The sequence below is a fragment of the Lynx canadensis genome, chromosome D2, assembly GCF_007474595.2.
Source record: "Lynx canadensis isolate LIC74 chromosome D2, mLynCan4.pri.v2, whole genome shotgun sequence".
Taxonomy (NCBI): domain Eukaryota; kingdom Metazoa; phylum Chordata; class Mammalia; order Carnivora; family Felidae; genus Lynx; species Lynx canadensis.
Window position 1 is genome coordinate 79361437 of NC_044313.2, and position 26817 is coordinate 79388253.

At 42.4% G+C, this 26817-nt stretch overlaps 1 protein-coding gene across 6 annotated transcripts in view; it reads left to right on the forward strand.

Annotated features, from left to right (window-relative positions):
• The window catches only part of RNLS (renalase, FAD dependent amine oxidase), a 293352-nt gene that overhangs the window by 246385 nt on the left and 20150 nt on the right, over window positions 1–26817 (forward strand). The window contains exon 7 of one of the 6 annotated variants that reach the window (XM_030335568.1): window positions 17359–18550. The exons of 4 other annotated variants lie outside the window; for them this stretch is intronic. In XM_030335568.1, the coding sequence (XP_030191428.1) occupies window positions 17359–17433 (75 nt within the window). In that variant the 3' untranslated portion in view covers window positions 17434–18550. Of the gene's footprint in view, window positions 1–16786; window positions 17311–17358; window positions 18551–26817 lie in introns of those variants that run through there. One more of the 6 variants, XM_030335566.1, reaches the window with a different exon arrangement.

The window sequence follows — 26817 nt, forward strand, 5'->3', positions numbered from 1 at the left end:
TCAGCTCAGGTCACGATCTTGTGGTTCAGGAGTTCGAGCCCTGCGTCGGGCTCTGGGCTGACGGCTCAGAGCCTGGAGCCCGCTTCGGATTCTGTGTCTCCCTCTCTCTCTGCCCCTCCCCCGCTCATGCTCTGTCTCTCTCTCCCTCTCTGTCAAAAATAAATAAAACATTAAAAAAAAATTTTAAAAAATTTTTTTAAAGAAATTAATGATGTACATTCATGTTTCCATTTCACACACATATATTGAGCTCCTACTCTAAATCAGACATCATACAGCTTTCTGAAGACTCAAAGACAGCTCCCTTCCTTCAAGGAGCTTCCTATATAATCAGGAAAACTGACTAAGAATCAGATAACCATGATATAGCACAATTTGCTGAAAGAAAGGTGTGTATAATATTGTCTTGAATGCAGAGCAGTTTGAGGTGAGAGTGGTAATTCGTAGTTTCCTAAGAGAAGATGTGTCTTGAGCTGACTCCTACAAAATGAAGTCAAACAGGCAAAGGGAATGACGTTAGCATGATATTCTAGCAAGACATGTACTTTCCCAGAGGCAGGAGAGTGAAAGGTGCACTCTTTGTACCTTGGTCTTTGCCATCATCTTTTATAGCATTTTTAGAAACATGACGGTGCACATCATCATTTTATTACACTATGTGTGTGTGTGTGTGTGTGTATTCATTATATATTCTATATATATTCGTTCTCTCTGTGTGTGTCTCAAAAAAGTCGTTTATTCATCCCTTACCCCACTCTGTGTAGCTCATCGCGCTTTGTACTTAACTTGCTCAGTCTCCATCCACCCTGTGGAGGGTCTGCTTCTCCATTGCACAGACGACGTGGGGAAATAGAGGCTCAGTCTCTCGTGTGAGGCTCTTCCCCTGGGAAGTGGCCAAACTGGGATTCAAACACAGGCATTCAGACACCTCCCTCGACTGCCAGTAATTGCTTGAGCTCTGGCTTTCCCCCAATTATGACACATTCTTCTGTCATCGTTCTTTCGCTGCTGTCAGCTACAAATAATAGTTAACATTTTTGCTCTGGTTTTAGAAAACACTTTTATACTTCTTTTCATTTGATCCTCATGACAATTCTGACAGATCAGGAAGTAAATATTACTCTCTTTGCTTTAAATGAAGAAACTGAGGCTCGTGGCGCATGGTTTTGCCTAACGTGATGCCACTAAGAGTCGAAAAATAGAAACTGGAACATCTCATTTTAAATTCGAAAACCCATGACTCGCACTGTGTGCAGAAAGGAACTAAACATGGATCATAGACCATAAAACCTTAAACTATAAAACTTCTAGATGAAAACATAGGAGGAAATCTTTATGATCTTGGTTTTGGCAGGCATTTCTTCAATGAGACACAAAAAGCAGAAACCATAAAATAATAAATTGATAAATTGGGCTTGATGAAAATTTAAAACAATGTCTTTGAAAGACACTGTTAAGAAAATGAAGTGACAAGACACAGACTTGGAGAAAAAACATACATGTGATAAAAGACTAGTATCCAGAATATATGAAGAACTGTCACAAATCAGTAATAAGAAAACAAATGACCCAGTTATTTAAAAATGGACAAAAGATTTGAAAGAGCACTTCACTAAAGAAGAGATAGAAATAAAGAGTTCTACAATGAAAGCTATAAAACATTGCTGAAAGAAATTAAAGACTTAAATATAGGAAAATACACTGTGTGTTCATAGATTGGGAGACTACTTATTTTTTTAAGTAAACTCTATGTCCCTCGTGGGGCTCAAACTCATGATCTCAAGATCAAGGGTCGCATGCTCTATCAATTGAGCCAGCCAGGTGCCCCAGGAGACTTAATATTTTTAAGATGGCAATATTACCCAAAGTGATCTACAGATTTATTGTAATTGCTATCAAACTCCCACTGGCTTTTTCAGAAATACCCCAAAATTTGTATGGAGTTGCAAGTGACCCCAAATAGCCAAAACAATCTCAAAAAAAGAAAGCTAGAAGACTCATACCTTCTGATTCCCAAACTTACTACGAAGCTACCCTAATCCAAACAATGTGGTAATGGCATAAGAATAGACATACAGATTAATGGAATAGAACCACGACTCTGGAAATGAATGCACACCTATGATCAATTGATTTCTGATAAGTTTCCAAAAACATTCAATGGAAAACAACAGTCTACCCTGTGGTGGGACAACTGGATATCCACATACAAAAGAACGAAGCTGGACCCTGAACTCACACCGCACGCAAAAATTCACCCAAGTGGATTAAAAACCTAACTGTACAAGCTAAAACCATAAAAATCTTAGAAGAAAACGTAAGGGTAAATATTCACCCTTGGCAATGGTTTCTTAAACATAACATCAAAAGCATAAGCAAGAGAGAAAGTAAATAACATGGACTTCATCAAAATGTCACAACTTGTGTGCATCCAAGAATTATCAAGAAAGCAAAAAGATAACCCGTAGAATGGGAGAAAATATTTGTGAATCATTTATATGATAAGGGTCTACAATCCAGGATGCATAAAGAACTCTTATAAAAACTCAACTGCAAACCATCAAGCAATCAATTTTAAAATGGGTCAAGGACTTGAGTAGACATTTCTCCAAAGAAGAGATACAAATGGTCAGCCAGCCCATGAAAAGATGCCCAATGTCCTTAGTCATTAGGGAAATGCACGTTAAAACTGTAATGAGATACCATTCCCACCCACTAGGATGACTGTAATTTGAAAAAAAGGAAAGAAAAAGGAAAAGAACAAATGCTGGTAAGGATGTGGATAAACTGGAATGCTCCTGCCTTCCTGGCTAGAATATAAAATGGTTTGGACACTAGAACACGGTTTGGCAGTCCCTCAATAAATTGTACGTAGAATTGCAATATGACCAAACTATTTTCCTCCCGTATACCCAAAAGAATTGAAAACGTGTGTTCGAACAAAACCGTATGCACAAACAACTTATAGCACTGTTCACGATAACTAAAGATGGAGACAGCACGGATATCCATCACGGACATGAATGAATAAACAAAATATGGCATGTCCGTAAGATGGACTATTATTCAGCCATGAAAAGCAATGAATATACCTCAATTAAAAAAATCACTTGTTAGGTGGGAAATATGTCTTCAACATATTTCTAAGAAGAAGACCTATGGGAAATTATACCGAAATACACATATTAAAAACATTTGAAGGACAAAAAAAGGCAATGAGACACTGATAGACGCTACAACGTGGATGAATGTTGAAACCATCATGCTAAGTGAAAGAAACCAGCAGACACAAAGGCTACATCTTGAATGATTCCATTTATATGAAATGTCTCGAATAGGCAAACCCATAGAGACAGAAAGCAGATAAGTGTTTGCCAGTGGCTATTATGGATAGTCACAAAAAAGAAGAGATTGGATGGCAAGTAAGCACACAAAAAAATGCTGAACATCATCAGTCATCAGGGAAATGTAAATTAAAACCCCCATGAGATGCCATGGAACACCTAGTAGAGTGGCTCAAATCAGAAACTCTGAAAGTACCGAGCACTGGCAAGGATGTCAGTGGAATCCTCACGTGTCACTGCGGGAATGTGGAATGGCCCCAACCCCTTTGGAAAAGAGTTTCACAGTTTCCTACAAAGTTAAATATACACTTACCATCTGACCCAAGGACCCCACCCTTCAGGATTTATCCAAGAGAAATGAAGGCATGCATCCACATAAAAACTTATTTGCAAATGCTCATAGCAGCTTTATTAATAATTGCCAAAAAAACCCACAAAAAACCCTGGAAATAACCCAAGTATTAACCACCTGGTGAATGGGCAAAAGGTTGCACATCCGTAAATGAAAAAATACTCAGTAATAAAATGAAGCAAGCTACTACTAGCTACAATAGCATGAGTGAATCTCAGAAGCATTATCTTAGCAAAAGAAGCCATGCTCAAAGGCTGTCTATTGTATCATTCTACCTGCATGGCTTCCTGGAATAGGCAAAACTGTAGGGACAGAAAACTGATCAATGGTTGCCAGGGGCTATGATTGGGAGAAGGGAATGAACTACAAAGGGGCACAAGGGAAATGTGGGGGGCGGGAGGGGGGGCGGGTGACAGAAATGTTCTTTATATTATATTTGTGGTAGTTAACACGACTGTGTATACTGTTGAAATTTATAGAACAGTGAGCATAAAAAGGGTGAATTTCACTGCATATAAATCACACCCAATTAAGCTGGTTTTTAAAACCCCTTGTTTTTTTATCCTCCATTATTGTCTCTCTGAGGAGCACAAGTGTTGATTCTTTTAATTTCACAGTATTAACAGTAGAAAGGAGGTTGTTTCTGGATCCGAAGACCAAAATGGCGGCAATCTTTTGGCCAAAATTCTCGCAGTGCAAACAAAAAGCTGTTGGGTCCGTTCAGCACGAGTGAGGATCAGAAAGAAATAATGGCCATTCTTCTGGGTCCTCAGGAAGAGGACGGGAAATGGAGTGGGAGAAGGGACAAGGATTGAACTGGTGGGGAATTGAACAGCCGTTAAACGGGGGAGAAGTAGTGATTAGGCTCACTTGAGTAGGAAGGATGATTTTAGATTTATGTCCAGACGCACAAATCGAAAGCATGTTTGGCCCTCTGCATCCTAGGATCTCAAGCAATCGGATCCTTTGAGACACTGTGGTGCAACATTTATATTTAGGCAGAGACAAAAGGATCCCCATCTGGTAGGTCACCTCATGGCTAGCAAGTGGTGCCTGTGCCCTCAGCCCCCTCCGCAGGCTCGGTAGCTGCTAGGAGCATGACACATGTTTGAAGAGTTAATGCATGCGTGTACGAAAACTTGCTGAAGGGCAGGACAATTTTCTATTAAATTAAAAACTCTAAAGGGGACTGTAATGCGACTGTTGTTTCGTCTGTTATTACTGCAACAGCACTAGAGAAAACAGTATCTCATTCTTTATTGTGTACTTGTGAACAACTCCTCATCGAAACAGACCGCTCCGGTGATTCCGGGACTTTGAAAGGTAGAATAGATCTGAACGGATTTAATGTGGACTTCAGGAATTGAATATACAATTTCAGCAAAGTGCGTCCTTCGCAGTTGAAGCCCCCACTAAAGCCGCCGCGTGGATCATATAATTGATTTGTGGCACTTTCTGCCTGCATCTACCCCATGGTTTATTAAAATAGAATAGACAAATACCAATAAAGTGAAAGGCTCCACTGAGAATTGGCCAAACCACATCACTTTCTTCCCATACAGGGTATTCCAACCAATAGTCATTTTACAGCGGCTCTCTGTGGTACCAGATACGCAGCCCCGCAGCCAGGAGCCCACAACACAAGCAAACTTTCCCCTAAAGCACGACAAAGAAACGGGCTTATGAAATCACCATTAAATATGATAGAACACCGGAGAGACGAATAGAACAGGAGCAAGATGAGATAATGATCATAACACGTAAGAACCAATTAGCAATGTGCCATCTCTGCGGGAAAGCACCCGTGTGTTGATAAAGCTCTTTACGAATATTAAGTACTGTAACTAAGATAATATAGGACTGAGAGCCTCAAAAATCAGTGGCCAAAAGGAGTGCAATCTTTTTTAAGGAAATCTATCTAAAAATAGACTAAGCGGGATAATCGGCACTCCAATTTATCATGATTGTCCCAGTTCTCAGTATCACTTATCTTCAATAATATGCAACGTATGGTTAAGAAATAACCCATATCATCACTTTTCTTAATAATACAGCAAATATATTCCATATGTGTATGATTTCTGGCTGCACCACAAAAATCTGAGCACAGAGAGTTGACTGTTCTATGAGAGAATTTTTTTTTAATATAGACATAGATTGGCTAGGTCGCCCAGAAAAATTGGTTTCTTTTCTCCCTGACACCTATAGCTTTCTAGAATGTATTCACTGTGTCCCAGGAAAGAAAATTATATAAAGGATTATTTAGTAACTATGTCTGCACAGGCTCACCGCAGCTTTGACATTAAACTGGAAATATCATGGACCATGTCACTAGGGTCTCCATTTTTAAAAATAAAGGCAGGGGTACCTGAGTGGCTCAGCTGGTTAAGCGTCCAACTCTTTGGCTCAGGTTGTGGGATCGAGCCCCGTGTTGGGCTCCTCGCTGATGTGGATCCTGCGTAAGATTCTCTGTCACCCTCTTCCCTCTCGCCTGCTCATGCTCTCTCGCTCTCTCTCTCTCTCTCTCTCTCTCTCCCTCTCTCTCCGTCAAAATAAATAAACATTAAAAAAAGTAAAGACAAACATCTGTAGATCCTATCACACACATATGCATATTCATACGTACACGCTCATCTAGTGATATCTTACACACTTCCCAGGGTGTCGTTAACAGTAAATAGCATTTTATAAGGTGAGGCTGAATTGTCTGGGTGGGAAGCCATCTTGATTCGCTCTTTGAAGGTCAGGCTGATTCAGATATTCTTGGTGACTTTGCCTGGTACCTACAAAAGGTGAGCCAGACAGAAGCAGAGAATTCCGCTTTCGGGCCATCAGAACAAGGAGTCTGGGGCCCAAAGGGCTGTCTCCTGGACAGTTCAAGTGCTAAAGAACTAAATGACAACTGGCAGGTGTTAAGTGTTATAGAAGAGAAGGAAGTAAATAGCATGATAACTCAGAAGGTAAAGGAAAATTTAGAGACTGAAAAACCAAAGGAAATTATTTTCATAGAGAGAGAGAAAAAAAGTTCCTCCATGTTTAAAGACCTTTTGAATTCTGAGACTTTAAAACCTTCGTAAGTTCTAATTAGTTTTTTTGTTGGCCCACATGCACACGTCCTTTGAGCAAACATTTATTCAACAGCAGCCACGTTCAGCGGGGTCAGAGATGCTGGGAATACAAAAATGAATAAAACAACCTTGGTAGCTCGCGGTTTCTGAGGACACACAAGGCTTTTCAGTAACAAATATCTCTTACCAAACTGCATTTTGGTGAGTTAAGTGTAGAGGAATCAGCAACATTTTATTGTATTTCCATTAGTCCCCAAAGGGACTTTTATAAAATAAAAGCATAGAAACATTACATTTTTAATTTAGCCAATGGAACACGTTTTTTTTTACTCAAGAAAAAACCAGTGCTCAGGGGTTGATGGTATTTTTCACAACCGACCCAACAATGAGGTCTCATCCTGCTCTGAGGCCCTGGACTGGATCCTCGTTTATAAATATGTAAACAGACGTTTCCACTAACATCGGCACAGTCCCTCGTCTCTCTTCATTTGTTTACATTTCTCCCTGTTTTTTGTAAACAGGCATATGATAGATGCTTAAAACCAGTGCCTTGAGAATATGGTGGGAATGGGGAGATGTATACGTAGAATCAACACAAACAACATTTTCTCTCTAGGGTCATAGAGTGTGAAGGCAGACATTTATTCTACGTTTGATTAAGTCTTTCCCCATCCCTATTTTTCTCTGCAGCCCTGTGTTTACTACCCGAGCGTTCAGCCACAGGTGAACAGAGGAAGAACGTGTTACCCTAGATTCTAGTTCTGTTTAGATTAATATTTGGCTGCAGGAGGGGCTTCGCAAGTTTCTGGGAAATGAGTCATACACGAGATTTTATTCCATTTTTTAAAAATTGCTCGTCCACTCACCAAGTCCAAACCAAAGGTTATGCAGTGTTACCTGAGATTCCTGGTGGTTTTCCAAAGCCTCCCCTCTGCCCTTCCCCCTCGCTCACCCCGGCTTTATGCAAAACCGTCCAAGCGTTTTTATTTCACGGACCGGTAAAATCCCTCTTGGGATGTCTTGGGAAGCAGTATAATATTGCTATCTTTGCGTTCTGCCCTTAAGAATTTGAGAAGCACAAACACAGCCTCCAGAATTTAATGGAAGGGATAACCAAAAGAAAAAAAAAATAGTAAAGATGTAACCTCATACCCGATTTATAAATAGAATACATTCGGCTCCGTGAAAAAGCTCGTAATTCTCCTTATTTTTTCTCTTCTTGCCATAGATTGACTTTTGGGAACCGCTACCTTTGAGCTTTGCATCGGGGCTATAAAAGAATAAGTTAACCAAATATTCCATTTCTGCTGTTTATGTACCATGGCATGGGTTCAGGTTTACGCTGGCGGCCGAGGAGAGGAAGTGAGGAAATGTATGAATCAGCCCCACTGCATCTCAGCCTTCCTTGCCGTTCTTATTGCCAGTGTGGTCAGTACCCCCCACACACAATGGTCTGGGGAAATGCCCGCAAAAGGAGATGTTCACTCAGAGTTTGCCCCAACCAAGTTAGTGTGCATCCAGGAGACAATCAGGTTTCCCTGGACTCCGGGGACAATCGGAGGAAAGAGACACCCTCAGACACTGAAATTGATAGAAATCAATTTAAATATTCAGTGTGGCTATCGAAAGTGCAAGCGATGCCTCAGACATCTCCATTTGTCCAGACCCAGGCGTCCCACGTCCAATGAACGTGACCCTCCGGAACGTAATGTAACACAAGAGAATCATAAAGTTGCTCAGTCTTTTGTAGCACCTGGGTTTTTTTTTTTTTAATGTGAATTATTTCAAATGCAATTGAGAAATAGGAAATTAGGGTCATAGGGGGATCGTATTGGTGTCGTACGTGTTTATGTTTTCAAGTGACCGGGGTGAGTTTTCTCACAAGCAGAGACGAAGCTTCGGCAAATAGGAAAATCTAAGAAAAAAAAACTTGAAAAATCTCCGGAGGTGCCTTTCTTTAGGGCAAACGGTGGTTGTCACAGTGGCCTTGACAACCGTTGGGGTTCCTGCCACGGCCAACTCTCTGGGGAAATTGTTAAGTGCTAATGAAGAATTCACAAAGATGTCTCCCCTCTAGTGAGATGATGCCTTGATGAAGGCTCCCTCCTCGATATTTTAAATTTAGATCGAAATGGTCTCTTTTCGGAGCAACTGTCCCCCGGGACCCACATCGTGGAGGAGGAAGCAGAGTTCAGGCTGCAAAGGTGTCACCAGACGCAGAGGCTAGGAGAACACTCCTCGTGCTAGTCGCTTTACTAGGATGGGTATTGTTTTTGTGAGTGCTTGGGTCAGGGTTCTCGCAGTTTTGGAAGATCTGTTCCAACTCTGCTTTTCCCACAAGCCCTGATACTTGTGACGCACAGATTTGCGGCATGCGGCTGTAGCCAAAATGCGTGCCTTGTATCTTCACCCGGCAGTCAAAGCCCCGGTGCGACCCGTGGAGGGATGACGGTGTGGAGGGAGGTTAAGAACCAAGGGCTGTAGATGATGATTAGAAGATTATTAGAAAACATTAGAATTGGGCCCCTGGCATCGTCCAGAGGAAATAGCTCCTGATGTGCTCCTAATTCTTGGCGTTGAAACATGTCTGGTTTAGACAAAGGTGATGCATCAGACTATCCCGGCTTAACGAGAAAAGAGAAAACAAACAACAACAACAACAAAAACAGCGAAGAATATTTAATTCGCTTATGTCTGATTCCGTGTTTGCAGTCTTCGAACCCAGGATGGGTTTACAGGATTCCCCCTCCAGTGCCAACTCCGACGGACTGGTCGTGGCTGCCTGAAGCAATGAGGTGGGAAGGATGCTGTGGCCACTTCTGGGCTCAGCGGGAGAGAACGCCACAGTCAATTAGTGATGGCTGCCAGAAGGTGGCTGGCGGGGTCACGCCGATCATCTAGGACACGGTTGAGGAGATTTGCCCGCCCGGTCCTGGAATCGGTCCATTTACCTGTTCAAAGGAGCAAGTCGATTCTCTGCTCACCGGTCTGTCTCTGTCAGTTTCACTTGAGCCTGCGCCTTTTCTTGGGGTTTGGCATTGCTCTAAACCAGCAATGCTGAAGACCCCAGTGTCTGGACCCCGAGACACCGTTACCAGGAAAGGCCCTGCTTAAAGAATCCTGTTTTTCATTATTGTTAGACTTGCCAGGCGTTTACTCCCATTAAGTACTCACCAAACTTCTCCCCTTCCCTCATTTTGTATTTGCCATTATTTCACCCATTGTGAGATGCCACCAAGTCGGTATGCATCAGGACACATCAGGAGGTTGTTTTCACACGAACTTGGCGATTTCGGGTGGTGTAACGTGGGACCTCCCTCCACAGCAGCCCCTTGATAGTTTAACGAGCAGGTTACCTGAGGACCATTTGAGAAAAGCATACGAGTCGTGGTGGCTCTCACCCTCGGAAGACCTCTCCTTCCCACCGAAGAGAAAGTGCATGGTTCAGAACTTGCGAGACAGGTATCAGTGGCTCCCAGAAAATGCGAGCATGGGGGCGCCTGGGTGGCTCAGTCGGTTAAGCGTCCGACTTCGGCTCAGGTCATGATCTCGCAGTCCGTGAGCTCGAGCCCCGCGTCGGGCTCTGTGCTGACAGCTCGGAGCCTGGAGCCTGTTTCAGATGCTGTGTCTCCCTCGTTCTCTGAACCTCCCCCGTTCATGCTCTGTCTCTCTCTGTCTCAAAAATAAATAAACGTTAAAAAAAATAATAACAAATTAAAAAAATAAATAAATAAAACACTTTACTTAAAAAAAGAAAATGCGAGCAGGAACAATTCGGTGGGTCACCCATGTAAGAAATGTCACGTCACCCATCACCCATGCTCTAGGAGGCGCAGGGGGCGGACGATGTGGGGAAGACCGTGGGTGTGGACAACTCTGAGTTAAAGAGCAGAGAGGTCACACTCTATATGTGAAGACGTTTTTGGAAAGGCCGAGCCTGTGTTCCCCTCTTATTTCCTTTCTATCTCGGCATAAGATCTACTCGTAGATAAGTCTTAAAGAGCCTTTCTAGTAAGTATAAAGCTTGGTGTCATGTTGCCACCATTTTCCGTCTCACTGGTACGTAAAATATTGGTGCCTCATCCAATCGACGGTGCCTTAGATTCAATGAAAGGCGGTATAATTTGCATTCGTGACAAGTGAGGAAATGCAGTGTTAAGAGCCTGATTGTTTAAACGTTGTCCTCATTTTCTTATCAGGTTGGTTGCACACCTAAGATTAGACTCTGTGAGACCTCAGTTCTTGCCCAGCTCCGCATGGATATCACTTAGTGCCGTATTTCAGAAAGGTGGGTTTTAAGCAACCAAATCTTGGGCTGGCAGTCCACTAGAATGAATCAACTTACAATACAGCCATGCTCTCGGCCAAACAGCAAGATCGTTCTGTTTGGGTAGGTGTCTGACAGCCCGAGGACAGTCTTTTGCTGTCAGCTTAGGTGTGGAGGGAAGAATGTGCATTGTCATGTGTGTACTGGAATTTTTTTTTTTTTTTTTTTTTTGCTAATTATCACCTTTGCTTTGTTGCTAATCGCCATTTTGAATTTTTCTTTATGTTTATTTATTTTGGGGAAACAGAGAGAGAGAGAGAGAGAGCGTGAGCAGGAGAGTGGCAAAGAGAAAGGGAGACACAGAACCCAAAGCAGGCTCCAGGCTCTGAGCTGCCAGCATAGAGCCCGACGCGGGGCTCGAACCCGTGAACCATGAAATCATGACCTGAGCAGAAGTCAGATGCTTAACCAACTGACCCCCCACATGCCCCAGTAATCGCCATTTTGAAGTCGCCGTTAGCCTTCTTGTCTGTGCCTCTCTTTTCATCTTTAATGAAAACACTTTGTGTATATCATTATAGCTAATAAGCATAGTACGAAGAAACAGGTTAAACTGTATAAAAGGGGACAACATTTAGCATTCCTGACCTACAGAATCAACAGCTTTGTGTGATTCCACTTAATACATGACACACAAGATGTTCACATAAAGCAGCTCACAGCCCGAGACGCGAGGAGAGGACAGCCCTTCATTCATCATTATTGAGAACATTCTAAATACAGTATCTCTTCCATTTGAGCTGCTCCCAGCCCTGTGGGAGCCTCTGAATAACACTTTTTGTGTAGATGGTTCCCTGCGAAGACCTTCCTTTGATCAACTGTGTGTACAATATTGTCTTTTTTTAAAACTCAATAAACATTTATTGCACACTTAATAGGGGCTAGGCACCGTTCCCAGACTTGGATACAAGGATTAGTGCATCCCAAGCCCTGCTCTTAGAAGCGCGCAATCTAGAAGAGAGACAAGACCGGACGTAATTACAGTGCAAACTAACAAGTAACATCATAGATGAAAACAACACCCTGAAAAGATACTTAGCCTGCCTCTCAGGGCACGAAGACCTCAGAGCAGGCGACATTTGTGTTAGTTCTTTTGGGATGAGCAATTTTCTTGGCAGGGAAGAAAGGAACTGCAACGTCACTGCGTGGGATGGCTCGTTCAAAGTCACAGAAACATGACAAGGAAGGGCATTTCTGCAGAAGATCAGGGCGAATGTAGACAGGACACATGGCGAAGGTGAGAGGCAGGACAAGAGAGGAGGGAAGACATGGTCATGGAAGGACTTCCACGGGGAGCCAACGAGTTTCCGTTTTGTGCCGCAGGTGGAGAGAGGCGTAAAACACATTCGCAGGGGCTAAGACAGCTTAGAAATAAAACTCCTTTTTCTGCTTCGAATTTATATGTCTGGTCCAGTCATCACCGAAGCATATAGAAGCGTTGCGCTAGCGACCCAGAGCATCAGCTGATACAGCAGGACTTTTTTCTGACCCTCCCTGACCCTCCAGACACAACCTGGATTTCCAAGGGGGCAGTTCAGCCCTGCCACCCGTCCGAAACATAGCCATCGAGCTGTGGTTCCTCACTGTGGCTGGAAGCGCAGTGACAGCCTGTGGCTTTGGCCACCGCGTGCCCCTCCAGCGAGGGGCCATCTACATCACTCAGGGGAAAGAACTTGCGAGCACACGCTTCGTGTTTCCGTACTTTCCCTGTTGGGTGATTGCAAAATGGACGGTCGCACCTCAACGCAGAGAGACTGATTTCCTCCAAACTGCAGACCGGCTCATGGGTGGCCGGGTCTTCCAGCCACGTGACCTGCCATCTGGCATTTGCCACTCAAAATGCCACTCATCAAATAGCATTCCATTATACATAGACACACACACGTATGTATATATGAATACGTATGAAGGGGCTATTCCATTTATGTGAATTTTCTAGGTGCATTAAGCTAAGAGGCTGTCAAATCTTTTGTTTTGTTTTAAAAATTATACATACATACGTGCATGCGTTCCTTTGTATTACACACGTGTGCATACGTACACATGTATATGGATGAGTCGTCCCATTTATGTGAGTTTTCCAGATGCGTAAAACTGTCAGTGACTATCACACATTTGTGTTTGTTTCATTTAAATCGCGTCTTCGTGGAAATGTTTCTGAAAGTGTTAAAAAGATGAGTTCCAGAGTCTGCTTGCTCTATCCAAGTCTCTTTTTCCTCACCTCCTAGCTCTCTGTCCTGGGGCAGGTGACAATCTTCCCGAGCTTCAGTGTTCTCCTCTATAAAATGAGAACAGTCATAACCGCCCTGCAGGGTTGCTGCGTTCATGAAACGGGTGCACACGTAAAGCATTTGGCCGGCGGTGAACATTCGAGAAATGCTCACAAGTAACATCTTATGCATATTAGGACTGGTTCTTGGATACTGGGGCATCATCATGAGCATTAGTGAATGCAGGAAAACATAGCAGGCACCCTCAGGGCCTGTTAAGAGTCAAAAAATTCTTTGCCCCTCTACTCAATGGCACCAGATTGCCAAGCTTCTTCCCAGCCTCATCTGGTTTTTGAGTGTTCCTATAGCCTCCCTTGCTTTCAAACTATTTGTTACCACATTCTGAAGTCATTAATATATATATAAGAACCTAAAGGCTTTGTTCTTCCCTTAGTATTTCACCGACAAATCAAATAATCCAACCTGTTTAAATTCTGTCTAAAGTAGGAGTTTATAGGTTCTGGTTGAACGCCCAGGTCTGTTCTTCAGTGTCTGTCCTCTGTGCTGTCTCTTTGAGCCTCTCAAAGATCGTTTCAGCTGATTTCAAGATTCTCAGCTATGGAGAGACAAACAATGCATGATCTCACTTATATACGGAATCTAAAATAGTCAAACCCATAGAAACAGAGAGCAGAGCAGTGAATGCTAGGAGCCGTGGGAGAGAAAATGGGATGCTGGTCCAAGGTACGAAGTTTCAGTTACAGAGAGCAAGTCCATTCAGGGGAGCTAACGTACAGCAACACAACTGTAGTTAACAAGGCTGTATAGTATACTTGAAATTCACCAAGAGGATACATCATAAAGTGATTCACCAAAAGGAAGGCGGGGGGGGGGGAGGAAGAAGGAAGAGAGGAAAGAAAAGAAAAGAAAAAAAGAAAGAAAGAAAGAAGAGAGAGAGAGAGGAAAGAAGGAAGGTAAGAAGGAAGGAAGGAAGGAAGGAAGGAAGGAAGGAAGGAAGGAAGGAAAGAAAAGGAAAGAAAAGAAAAGAAAAGAAAAGAAAGAGAAAGAGGAAGGAAAGAAGGAAGGAAGGGAGAAAAGAAAAGAAAGAGAAAATGGAAACTATATGAGCTGATATGTTAACTTGATTATGACAACAATTTTACAATGTATACACGCATATCAAAACATCACGTTGTACACCTTAAATATATACAATTTTTATTTGTCAGTTATACCTCAATAAAGCAAGGAAAAAATGAAATCGCAATTGAACACAATAAGCTAAAACTACGGCATAATTTAAAACAAAGATTATCTACAACATGTATGAAAGGTGCTGCTCCTGTCACATGGCCTCTAGAAAAGTGAGAGGGCACTCTTCAAAGTTTACATCGAATATGCGCAACACGGGACTTTAAACGTCCATATCTTTAGGGATTCAACAAAGGAATAGTTGTACCTAACTTCCTTTTTTTAAAGTATATTTATTTATCTTGGGGGATGGGGGCAGAGAGAGAGAAGGGGAGAGAGAGAACCCCAAGCGGGCTCCTCACTGTCAGTGCAGAGCCCAGTGCAGGGCTCGATCTCTCAAACTGGGAGCCGAAACCGAGCGTCGGTTGCTTAACTGACTGAGCCACCCAGACGCCTTCCCAACCTCTTTTTTAAAGCAAAATATGGCCTGTAAATTAAAAAACCTCTGCAAAGTTTTTCCGGTTTTAAAAAGTTGTAAAAGCATGTACTAACTCAACCTATCTAGAACCAGATCTCAGCCCCATAATCCAAATAGTATTTGGTATATTTCTTGATTATTTTTTGGTTTTGGTAATTTTTTTTTTTAATTTTTTTTTTCAACGTTTATTTATTTTTGGGACAGAGAGAGACAGAGCATGAACGGGGGAGGGGCAGAGAGAGAGGGAGACACAGCATCGGAAACAGGCTCCAGGCTCTGAGCCATCAGCCCAGAGCCCGACGCGGGGCTCGAACTCACGGACCGCGAGATCGTGACCCGGCTGAAGTCGGACGCTTAACCGACTGCGCCACCCAGGCGCCCCTGGTAATTTTTAAAATAGCAAATCTTCGTGGGCCTTAGTCTGTTCCTTTCCGTGAAAACGTGTAAGAGACCAGAACTGCCACGTTGTCGTCTGTGTGAATGGCATCCCCTGAAGTTGTGCCGGGAAGCAACCCCAAATGAGATTGCCTTTTTTTTTTTTTTATAGGGGAAGAGATTTTATTTATTTATTTTTTTTAGTAAACTCTAGCCCCGATGTGGGGCTTGAACTCACAATCCCGAGATTGAGCCACATCCTCTACCAACCGAGCCAGCCAGGCGCCCAGAGAGTGCCTTTATAATAAGTTTGTGTGATTTGCATTTTAGGGGCTTGGGGTGCTTTAGGGGCCAAATCATCTCAGTGTCCAAAACGACTGTGTTCACCCCCCACCACCCGGCTCACTCTCCCAGCTCTCAAAGCTTATTAGCAACACTCATCCCAAGTCTGAGAATAGATATTTTTTTTCTCCAGGAAATAACCTCTATGCCCTTTTCACCATTTCAAATGTTATAAACCTGGTTCTATAAAATAAAATAAATCCCAGACTTCAGCTAATTCTCTCCCTTTTGGCTTATTAGTAAGTCAGTTCTACATTTTTAATAGACCTGTGTTTATAAGTTTTATACATTTTAATTTTGAAACACTAAATGCCTCCTAACTTGCCTTTCAGCCGTGTCCCTTCCTCTGATTAGCCCTACCACACACACACACACACACACGCACACACACAGTGTGACCAACCCCACAGTTTCCTAAACACACATTGTTCTCTCTTGCCCATGGACTATGGGGTCTTTGCACATGCTACTCATTCTCTTTGGAAAGGCCTGTTTCCTACACTGGTAAACTCCTATGCACCCGGCAGAACTCAAGTGAAATGACCTGTCACCTCCCCTTTGAAGGTTTCTTTATCCGGCTGTGCTGGGTTGGGCACCCTCCCACCCCAAGGTAGCACCCTCTCACTCACCCTGTCTTAGCCCTTAGACACTGTTATGTGCTAGCAGACCGTGCTGGGCTGGAAAGTACTTCGGGATACAGTCCTTAAATCTCTGCTCTGTTTACCTTGTCTAGCACATAGCCGGGACCCAATAATAGGTAAATGATTTCACAAATATCATTCCCCCCCCTTATCAAAAAAATGCTGTACCTTCAACTAATTGAGCATATCGTGACCTACTATTTTTGAAGTTCAACACACTTGGGTTAAGTGTATCAACCACCTGAAAATGTCGACATTTGAGAAGGTCAGTGTAAATACTTGGGTGAGGGGAGGGGTTTAGGGGTCCTCGTTTTGTGCGCCGTTGCTCCTTGAGATAGAGCGTGATTTCTGCAGGTAGAGAACTCCTCCCCGGGTGAGTGTTGACATCACGGCGTAACGGGGCAGAGAACGTCAATCGCAATCCTTTTGTCTGTTGTTGTTGTTTTTAACTTTTTTAGGTGATAAGTGCTCCTGCCAACTCTCATGGCCAATTGACTCTTCATCGGGAACCTTTCCTTGTGTGTGGAGGGGATGGGTTCACCCAGTCCAACTTCGACGGCTGTGTCTCTTCTGCCCTGTGTGTTCTAGAAGCTTTAAAGAACCAAATTTAGCCCCTGGATCTTTATTCTCTACCTGTGTTTGGGGTTTCTGGTTTCACAGTTCTCTGTGAGAGATTACTTTGTTTTCTATTTTGCTGAGAGAAATTACTGGAAAATTTTTCGTATGGAGTATAAAATCGATTTCGTAATTTTGATAGTTACAACGCAAGTTGCAATGAAGATTCTCTGTACAGTACACCTTTCACGGGGTTTCTGAATTGCCATGATTACTCCTTGTTAAAGAAAAATAAAAAATAATGTTTAAGAATAACAAATAACCCTCCCCCCCAAAAAAGTATGTCAAATCAAAATAATAGTTCATGTTCCAAAACCTTGATTCTTTTGAGAATTTCAATTCCAAATAAAGAATAATTAATATCAAATCTTCATTTTCAATCTTCGAGCATGACCTTGGTTCAATGTTTTTGCAGATTGCCGAACTACTCAATTCCCCTGAACTGTGGATAACGGAGGGTTCTTTCTGTGTCTCTCAAGTTATTAAATGATCCTGACCTGTAGGTCTCAGGTGTCATCATCTCCAGGATTGTGGTTTGGAGGGCAATCGACTGACAAAGAAACCTGTCTTCACATTTTCAGAAAATAACCAGATTCAACTGGACTTTCCAAGTCATACGATAGTTTCTAACCTTAAAAAACAAAATTCACGCTTAATACGAAAGTAACAATTAAACACAAACTGAGAGAAAATACATCGATCTTTATCTTCGGCTGTCTCTGATGGCTGGTGCTGTTACCTTCACGCGCTCTCCAGGATGCGCTGTGGCATTTAGACCGTGTCAGGTTTAATGAATTTAATACAACAAGAAAATTTACTGAGCTAGAAAATAGATGCACTTAAAATAGTTCAATATTTGCCAGCTTAGTGGTTCAGCATATCACCCACATGCTTCAGTGACCCACATGCTTCCTGCCAATGACTGGCTGGAGAGAAATTGATCCCTGGCCTTTGAAACAAGCTACTTGTTGCTAATTTGAAAAGCAAAATGGCGAGTGCTATTTTATAATTGTGCAAGGAAAGAAATTATTGCGGCCTCTCAGACGATGAACAGTTGAACAAAATACTTCTTACCTTGGTGGTATTGAAGGTTTCACACTCACATGCCTTGTATCATATATACACACACATTGAAAGCATGGGCAGAAATTGCTTATGTTGTAGCACAAAGCAGGCTTTGTGATCCTACGGAATGTTGTTACATTTAGCAACCAACTCATGAAACACTGAAATGCCTACATATGGTCAATGTCACTTATTTTTGAAAGCAGAGAAAGAAAAGGGGAAATTAAGTGATTTCTGATGTGATATGAAGAAGAATATTGAGATTCCTTTAATCATTTTGGCCCCTATTTGATCAATTTGGTTTTACCCTTAAAGTCTAGCAGAAAAGACTCGAATGTGTTAACCATCTTGTTTTTAATGAATGTAATTCTGGAGCCATTTGACAGAGAGCATCCTGAAGTCTGAGGAAGTGTTACGTTTGTCTCATGAATGCACATCCTCCAAAGAAAAGAGAAGGAAAATGACTTACAAAGTTGGGGTGAGTTACTTGGAGAAAAGATTTTTCTAAGTCATTACTGAGGGCTTTTAAATATCAATTCCTGGGGCGCCTGGGTGGCGCAGTCGGTTAAGCGTCCGACTTCAGCCAGGTCACGATCTCGCGGTCCGTGAGTTCGAGCCCCGCGTCGGGCTCTGGGCTGATGGCTCAGAGCCTGGAGCCTGTTTCCGATTCTGTGTCTCCCTCTCTCTCTGCCCCTCCCCTGTTTATGCTCTGTCTCTCTCTGTCCCAAAAATAAATAAACGTTGAAAAAAAAAAAATTTAAAATTTCTAAAAAAAAAAATAATAATAAATAAATAAATAAATAAATATCAATTCCTTCCGAGTACGTTTGCCTACTAATGCTGCATCTGTTTTGAGAACTCTGTGGCAAATATGGGAAAAGACTCAGCCCTGCCTAGTAGGTAGATCATTTCAGTCGTTTTGAAAACTCATCTTACATTTAGATCCCTCTCTGCGAGGAAAAGACCAATTTCCTGATGCTCAAATAAGGAAACAAAATTTATCCAATGCTTGTGTTCTTTATTTTCATTCACCTCTTTCCCTTCAGAAATTAAAATGGTTAGAGAAAAATCTGGAAGCCATCCCAGAGGGCCACAAAACTCAGAGGGCCAGGATGCCCTGAACGACCCAGCGCTGGGGTGTCCAGTATGCCCCCCCCCCGGGGAAATAGGAGTCAGCAGTATTGGGAGAGGTGACGGGGGCGTGTGTCTGTCAGCCCCATAGGACCACACAGCACCACGGTATTTCCAAACAAGAACGTTTATTAAATCAAGACAGCCACGGAGAGCCGCTCTGTTTTGAAAGGAGCGTATTTAAGTGAGAAACGGCTCGAGCAGTGGGGTGATTTAATACTTGTTAGCTGATAAATATAGCCTCCGCCAGAATAAAACTTTATGATGCTGTGTTGAAAAGCTTAATTACTAAACCGTCTATGCAGGTCTTTCTTGCTCAGGCAGCCAGGGTGACAAATTATAGCAGTGGAATAGTATTTTTCACCTCTGGCATTTCTGAAGGGGAGAAGGATGTCTAGAAACACCGAGAACGCGGTAATAATCCCAGACCAGATATTACGGGGGGGGGGGGACACTTCATTGAGTCACTAAGCCTTCTGTGCAAAATGCCATCACCCGCACCCCCCGCCTACCCACTACCTTGTTAAGCAAAAAGAACAAGGTCAATTTCACATTTATCTGGTGTTTTATACTCGTCCAAGTGCAAGTATATATATATATTCCAGCCCCCCCTAACGCCCCTCTGCAGTATGCAGAGCAGGGAATTCTTACACGTGACAAATCAGGAAACTAAGGCACAGGGCTTGGCCAGCCAAGGTCACACAATGACCTGCCAGGACACGAGCGACCCACGCGCCCGCGACCCATTTCTGTTTACGGGGCACCACGCTGCTGGCAGGTGACAGCGACCAGAAGGCCGAGCTGAAACACGAGTTGGAGGGACAAGCCGCACCACGTGGCCCTCTTAGGTTTCATTTCAGAGCGCTCGCACTAACGCCGATGTGATATATACACGCGTCTAGCCTGGAATAAAGTCTCCACGAGTCCCGGCTGAGTGACTGATGTTCCCCTTATTTTCATTTGCGGGCTTATTTCCTTCTTCGGGGGTCGCTCGCTATGAGAAATCGCCGCGCGCTGGCGACGCCGAGTTCGGGCGCAGGCGCGCTCGGGGAGCAGCGTGCAGACCCCTGTCGGCCTCGACGTTCGTCATCCTCTAGCCCTCTGTCCTTTCTCCCCTTCTTGCGCCGTGCTCAGAAACCTGCAATATAAGGGCAAATTTGTGATTCCCTGTTTTAACGTATCTCCTTTTTCCTCCCTCAAATTTAAAGCAATCTGGCTTCTTATTCGAGTTGATGGGACAATCACTGTTTTGATTCTCAGAGCGTTTAAAACTGGCTGTAGCTTTCAGGGATCTTGGTGCTAAAAAGCTAGAACAGATATGCCAAGCAGGGTACCAGACTCTGGACAAAAAAGGAACATAATCAGTGAGGTCCACCCAAAGATCCCAGTCAGGGGCACACAAGTCCCACGGAGCGGCGGGCAGGGTAAAGGTACCCGTGGGTGTCATTGCAGGCGGTTAGTAAGATGCTGCAGCTCACGGAGCTGGGGAATCCTAAGAGGAAGAACCAAGTTTTCTTGGGAGGGGGACGGTCTCTGAACAGACGCAGAGATGTGTCAGTGAAACGCATCGGACAGCGTCTCTCCCTCCACACCTTACCTGGGCCGACCTGGCTGACTGCATGAGTCCAAACTGCGTTATCAATACGGTCAAGACAAGTGAGTGCTTTCGGTGGTGAAGGCTCAGTGGGACACAGAATGTGATCTCTGGGAAGAAGAAGAAAAAGGCTGAGCAAACGCCAAACTAGCTGGTGCGGGACCGAGCTGCCGTTTTCCAGTCGGGAGTGTATTCGTGTTCCAGCCGCTACCATCTGGCTAGGAAAGCCAGGGAAGTTGAAATGGCAGTACGTCCTTCGTTTCCTTCTCAACGACGGGCGGGGGATTATAATCCGCTTAAGAGTTCACAGCAGAATGCATCAAATGAGGCTGTTAGGGAGAAAGAATCTTTAAGAGAATGTTAATTTAAAACACATGCAGAATCCATAGAATGCTGGAATGTCTCAGTTCGGAGGGGCTTGGAGACCATTTAGACCAGGTCTTAGCCGTCTTGGATTTCGAATCGTCGTGAGAAGCGACGGAAAACTCTGGATCGTCTAAGGACAGCAAAAATGCACGTATATACCTAGAACTCACGCACCATTTTAGAGCCTGCTGGCTAGCTGCCTATCTTTGTAAATAAAGTTTTATCGGAACACAGCCTGGCCCGTTCGTTTGTATACTGTCTGTGGCTGTCTTTGCACTACAACAGTAGAGATGATTGTTTGCGACAGACACCATATGGCCTGCAAAGCCTAAAATAGTTACTATCTGGTCCTTTAAGAAAAAAGGAAAAAGATCGCTGCCTCCTGTTCTAGAGGGTTACGAGGCCGCCACAGTCTATTTTTAGCCACCCAGAGGTCTATGGACCCCAGATTAAGAACCTCTAAATCTCAGCCCTGTCACTTTATGTAAATACAGGCTTATCTTAGATCCACACATCTGGTCCATTGTTCCTTGATCCTACACCCTAGTGTAAATCCTTTAAGGCAAGCAGTGTAGCTTTGCAGTTAAGAGCACATCCTCCGGGGCTAAATAGATTCAGGTTTTAATCCAGACGTTGCTCCTCATTGTGACCTTGAGGCAGTTCAACCACCTCGCAGCCTGCTTTATCATCTGAGAAATGAGTGAAAGGTAGCTACTTCATAGGATTGCTGTGAGGCATGAATGCAGATAAGACCTTAGCAGCGTGCTGGACACACAGTAAGTGCTTAATAAATGATAACGGCAATGATGAAAGAGACGGGGAGGGAGAGGACAGGCAGATCCTCCCGGTGCCCCCAGGCTCGGGTGACAGCTAGTTCTGTCTGCATGTATATAGCACATTTGGGAGAGTGGATGGTGAGGCGAGCACGCGTGTTGACAGGAGACCCGACGAAACACGGAAGCTTCAAAGCGTCAAACCTTTCTTCAGACCTTCGTGTAGCAGACGGGTGGTGCCTACCTGAGACCAGCCATGGGCCACCTTCTCTTGTTCTGCTCCAGTGGGCACGCAGACACCTGTTGCTTGGGGAAAGGGTGTTTTGCTCAGATGCGGTCCTTGAAAAGAAACCAGGATAGGTCATTACCAGCAGTAGGGCAGGTGCGAAATGTGGGAGCGTTCTCTGCAGTGAACAGTGTCTTGTCCTTCGTGACTATGTATGTTGCATGCAAAGAATTGCATGCTTGGGGTGGATTCTGCTGAAGATTATTTACTCGGAAAGACTGTGAAAACCGGGAGAGAGTTATTTCACATTCTTGACATGTTTGGCGAAGTATGCGGATTCATTTCCTGTCCCTGACCTTCGTTTAAAACGGAAGCTCGTTCCATGACATTGTGGTGGATCCATGACATCTCAAACCCACCACTTACTCGCTGTGATCTTGGACCCGTTTCTCAGGCGTCTAAGCCTCAGGATGTTCATCGCTCAAATGGAGATATTAATTTTACCTACTTTAGGGTTCTTGAGGATTACAGAATATGCACGTAAAGGGTTTAGCATATGCCCTGCACGTAGAAAATGCTCGATAAATTTTAGCTGTTAGTATTACTATTATCGTTAGTGAAATATGACGTAGGAAGACAATCTTCTCTCATAAACACCACTGCATTTGTAGGTTGTATAGACACTTTAGACCCGGCTAGGAAGCCACGTCAGTGTTTATGGAAACTCACAAGGGACCATATTTAAGTTGCCACCGTACGTATGGGCTCAGAGTCATTTTAGCTCAGAAATTTTTGTTGACTCTTGAGTGAATGAATGAATAAATGCTACTATGGCTTTTTCCCGTGCTCATTAACACACATGGCACCCTGTTTTCCTTGAGCCAATCTTATCTTCCCATCCCGGTGATCCCGATCACATGCGTACTTAACTCCTTCAGCATCCACTTGCCACTCAAACTACGGGAGCCACAAAAGCAGAGCCTGACGCACAAGAAGGACACAGCGGGGCACTTGGGTGGCTCGGTCGGTTAAGCGTCTAACTCTTGATTTCAGCCCAGGTCATGATCTCACGGTTTGTGGGTCCGAGCCCCACATCAGGCTCTGTGCTGATGGCGTAATTGGGATTTCATTAGAATAGAGTAGCCTCCATGGGGACAAAGATTTTTGTCTTTTTTCCTTCACTTTGGAATCTCCAGTATCCAGAATCCTACCTGGCACATACTGAATGACTAGTTCTAGAACATTCAAGCCATCAACAATTAAGCTGTATTATGTACTTAAAACATGTAACAAAAGACACAGAAAAGTAACAATTGATAAACTCTGACAAGGTACAAATAACGAGCATGAAAAAAACTTTGAATCTTACTTACGGATATGTAAGCGAATTCTGTAACCAGAGGGATCATGTCTAAAGTTTCTAAAATGTTTCCCCCGGACCCAGCACACAATAGGGCACAGAGTAGACCCTGAATACATTTTTGTTGAATAATTCAAAGATTAAAAGAAGAAAATGTTTAAGTGAAAATGAGCACTCCATTCTAAGAAACCCAAGAGAAACTATTCTAGAAGTACAACACTTAACAATGGTCCACGTAACGGACAATGGCCTGTGTAGTTAGCACATTTGTGTTAGGACAACGTGTGCCAGAGCAGGAGAAGTGATACTTTCCCCGTGCAAATAATAAGTAAAGCACCCGTAGCAGCAAATTCTGCCATGGTGCAATGAAGGTTTATTGGCTTCCATTTTCATTTCCTCGGTCTTCTTTTACTGGAATTGATCTAAAGGTGTTAAGAGTCAGACCTATTGTACTACTCACTTCTGTAAGACAGTCACCAACCTCAAACTCGCACAATGTATTTTAACCATTACGATGAGTCATGTTTATTTACCCTTTGGACGACAATCAAACTGTTTGCTGCAAACCAAAAGCTTGTCAGAAAACAAAATGTTAATGATACAGAGACCGTTATGGAGAAAAAAAAAAATTGGCAAGTGTCACTCTGTTGAGAAAAGTGACCATCCTGGATGAATAGCATTCTGACAGATTAGCTCTATGGTATAGAAAAGACCTAACAGAATGTGCCTGTAATTAGAAAATCCATTCATGCAATAATCTGTATTAATAGTTGCAATAATAAAAACTTTATAATTATTTCAGTAGGTGCTGAAAAATTATGTCATAAACTTAACATATATTACTGGTAAAGCCTTATGATAAACTCAGCAAAGGGGCATGCTACCTTAAGGGAATAAAGACTATTTTAAAGCCATAACAAACATCACAGTTAAGAACAAATCACTAGAATCATTTACATTAAATTGGAAAGAAGTAAAAGATCCTTGAATCAGTATCTTGAAATTCCTAGGGTATGCATTAAGGCATGGAACATAAAGAAGTGTAAACATAAGGAAAGAAAGGAAAATGGTTATGAGTGCCATTAATATGATCATACTCCTGGAGAACTCAGGCGAACTAACTTCTGAAATTAATGGAAAGTGGCTAGAGAGGCTGAAGTATAAATATTCAAAGATCAGTAACTTTCTATATGCCATAATAATCAAGGCAAATGTATCTTGTACATATTTTTATTAACCAAAAAACGTAGAGGGGCGCCTGGGTGGCTCAACTGATTAAGCGTCTGACTTCAGCTCAGGTCATGATCTCATGGTTTGTGAGTTCGAGCCCCACATCAGACTCTCTGCTGTCAGCACGGAGCACACTTCAGATCCTGTCTCCCTGTCTGTCTGCCTCGCCCCCTATTCACGTGCTGTCTCTCTCTCAAAAATAAATAAACATTAAAAAAATTAAAATGTCGGGGTTCCTGGGCGGGGGAGGTCCGTCGGTTAAGTATCCAACTCTTGATTTCAGCTCAAGTCATGATCTCATGGTTCAGTCCATGGGTTCAAGCCCCACGTCAGGCTCTATGCTGACAACATGGAGCCTACATGGGATTCTCTCTCTCTCTCTGCCCCTCTCCATGCTATACATGTGCGCTCTCTCTGTCAAAATAAATAAACTTTAAAATTTTTTAAATAAACATATAAATATAAAGATGTTATAAAAGCATAGAATACAAAGGAATATCTCTAAGAAGATATGTCTAGAATTTATACGAGGAAATGTTCTCAAAATTTGACCAAATACTTTTAAAGATTTAAATAAGTAGGAAGATATGTCATGTCCATGAAGGGGAATAGTGGATGTTATTTTTTTTCATTTTCCTGTCATTAATTTATGAATTCCACATAATCACAATGGAATTTTTTAACATGAAAAAATAATTCTGAAGTTCATCTAGAAAAATTAACAGGTGAAAATAATAGTTTATGAGCCAGAAGGTCATAAATATGAGACTTATCAGCTGATATTAAGACACACTGTAAAATTAAATAAACAAGTTTACCATTGGTTCTAGAAATGACACAAATCAATGAAATTAATGCTATAATAGCACTCAATGTGATAAAGGAAGCAATCAAAACCAATGAGAAAGGAAGAATAATTTAACAAATGATTTGAGGGAAATTGGCTAGCTATTTCGTAGAAAGAAAGAGAAAGAACAGAACGAAAAAGAAAGGGGGGGAGAGGGAAGAGAGGGAGGGAGGAAGGAAGGGAAAAAAGAGAAATCAAATGTGATTGTATCCTCATTGGATATACATTGCATTACAATAATTTCCAGATGGATTAAATGGATAAAGATAACCAAATACGCATCCTCCCTAAATTAGAAAAAAGAGGAAAATATAGACAAATATTTAAAACTGTCAGAAAAAAAAGACTAAAAGTTTACAGGCCATTTATTAAAAGAATACTTTAAAATGATTTACAGTAAAAGTATAATATCTTTAATATAAAATAAACTTCTTACCCAAGGTTAAATTTTTGGCATTTTCTTTTTTTTTTTTAAGAAATACAAATTAAACAGAAGTCCCATCTCTCTGTTCCTACCTAGTGTCTCCTGTCACAAGGAAACTATTCCCATAATTTAAATTTTTGTTATCTTATTTATTATTTATTTTGTTTTTAAAATTATTTACACACTCCCATATATTTATATTTTGACTTTATGTATTCATAAAAATCTGGTAACGTTCCTTTAGTTTTTAAATCACAGTATATTGTATATAGTCATTTAGAACTTTGTCCCCCCTCTGTGTTATATTTTTAATATTTTTCTCTGTTGGTTTGCGTACATTTATTTCAGCCACTTTCACTACCTTATGGTCTTCCATTTTATGAATATATGAGTTTGTTTATCCATTTCCCCACAGATGGACATTGAGTTGCTTTAAATTGGTACTATAACAGGGGTGCCTGGGTGGCTCAGTTGGTTAAGCCTCTCATGGTCCGACCTCTCAGCTCGGGTCATGATCTTGGAGTGGTCTGTGAGTTCGAGCCCCACATCAGGCTCTGTGCTGACAGCTTGAAGCCTGGAACCTGTTTCAGATTGTGTGTCTTCCTCTCTCTTTCTCTCTGCCTCTACCCCACTCGTGCTCTGTCTCTCAAAAATGAATAAACATTAAAAAAATGAATAAATTTGCACTACTGCAAACATTGTAATAACTATCTTTGCATGTGTCTCTTTTGCATAGCATAAACGTTTTTACAAGGCATAATGTTAAACTGGATCGAAACTGAGTTGTGAGTTCCAGGGAATAGGCTTTATTTTTCCGTAATCTCTTTGAAATAACAATTTGAGAATTAATAAAGGAGA